Raw genomic sequence first — 1,331 nt, 5'->3', positions numbered from 1 at the left:
AGGGTATGGACCTTCCGATTGAACTTACGGGGGTGCCATGTAAAACAGGAACTTCTTGCTTTCTGTCGAACCTCTGGTTTTCACCCCTACTGCAAAGCTGGATTTGTCAGACTTCTTTGGTAGCAAGAAGTAGACGGTCGACTCCAGCATTTTAAACAAATAGCTATATAGAGTTAGCCAAAAATTGAAATGACGCCAGGATTCCAACTCCTATCCTAGTGTGTCAGTCCAATCAGAAAGATAACATTTGGGGGTCATTTAGAGGGCAACGAATGACATATTTTTTCGGCAGATTACAAAAATTCATTCCTTGTGTGATTCTAGTAGAAAACTGGACCTTTCTGGGCAAAAATTGCAAAGAAAGACATGCAAAAATATTGCAATGAACCTTCCGATGGAACTTACGGGGGTGCCATGTAAAACAAGAACATTCCACCCCCTATCCTAGTGTCATTCCAATTAGAAATATTACATTTGGGGGTCATTTAGAGGGCAACGAATGACACATATTTTTTGGCAGATTATAAAAAACTCATTCTTTTGTCATTCTGGTAGAAAATTGGACCTCTCTGGGCAAAAGTTGCAAAGAAAAACATTATTTGAACATTTTTTTTTCGAAAAAATCATTAGGTGTACAAAGTAGGCATTTTGCCGCGTGACATACAACGATAACGTCGGTTCCAGACTGTAATATGTCATTTTTATCACGTCATTTGTGTCGTTTTATTGTCTGGATTCGTCTTAATTGTGCATTCTAGTAAAACTGAAATGTATACAACAGAACTTAACAGAAATTATGTCCAACAGAATATTTACATCCGCTCTAACACTCATTCCCAGTAACGGATAAAAGACATCTTAAAATTGTCTGCAATGCATGGCACAGAAACCTATATAAATTGTGTGATTTGATTTATATAATGGAAATCATGTTTAATAAAGCATTTAAATCTTTGTTGACAGGTTGTTACCAGCGAGTGACTTATCTGTCACGTGACCAGGTTTCCCATCATGCCTTTCTGCGACTTTGTGGATGGAGACCTCCTGGTCGTCAAGGCAATCTTCTTCTTCTTTTTCTCCGGTACGTCTTCATTTGCAAGCTTCGATTATTTTTATTATCTTTCAAACATTCTGTAATGAAATACATATAAAATATTCGCATTTGAGAAGATCATATTTTTATAGTTACGAAGAAAGTACTAGCCTTTTTCTAAATTCTCTGTAAATACAGTACTAACAATTGATAGTTGATAATGAAAATAAAAACAATTAATGAATTCAATTCTTCTGACACGAATTAATGTTATCAAAGGTGAGTAGCAAATACTACG

The 1,331-nt window shown here is 35.9% G+C and overlaps 1 protein-coding gene across 3 annotated transcripts in view; it reads left to right on the top strand.

The window, feature by feature from the left end:
• LOC109471701 overlaps positions 1-1,331 on the top strand; it is a 9,372-nt gene that overhangs the window by 2,596 nt on the left and 5,445 nt on the right. The window contains exon 2 of one of the 3 annotated variants that reach the window (XM_019771038.1): positions 1,002-1,081. The exons of 1 other annotated variant lie outside the window; for it this stretch is intronic. In XM_019771038.1, the coding sequence (XP_019626597.1) occupies positions 1,002-1,081 (80 nt within the window). Of the gene's footprint in view, positions 1-963; positions 1,082-1,331 lie in introns of all 3 variants that reach the window. One more of the 3 variants, XM_019771039.1, reaches the window with a different exon arrangement.

The sequence above is a fragment of the Branchiostoma belcheri genome, unplaced genomic scaffold (genome assembly GCF_001625305.1).
Source record: "Branchiostoma belcheri isolate BF01 breed outbred unplaced genomic scaffold, Haploidv18h27 scaffold254, whole genome shotgun sequence".
Classification (NCBI taxonomy): domain Eukaryota; kingdom Metazoa; phylum Chordata; class Leptocardii; order Amphioxiformes; family Branchiostomatidae; genus Branchiostoma; species Branchiostoma belcheri.
Note: the sequence above shows the minus strand (reverse complement) of the source record. Positions and strands in the feature narration are given on the sequence as shown.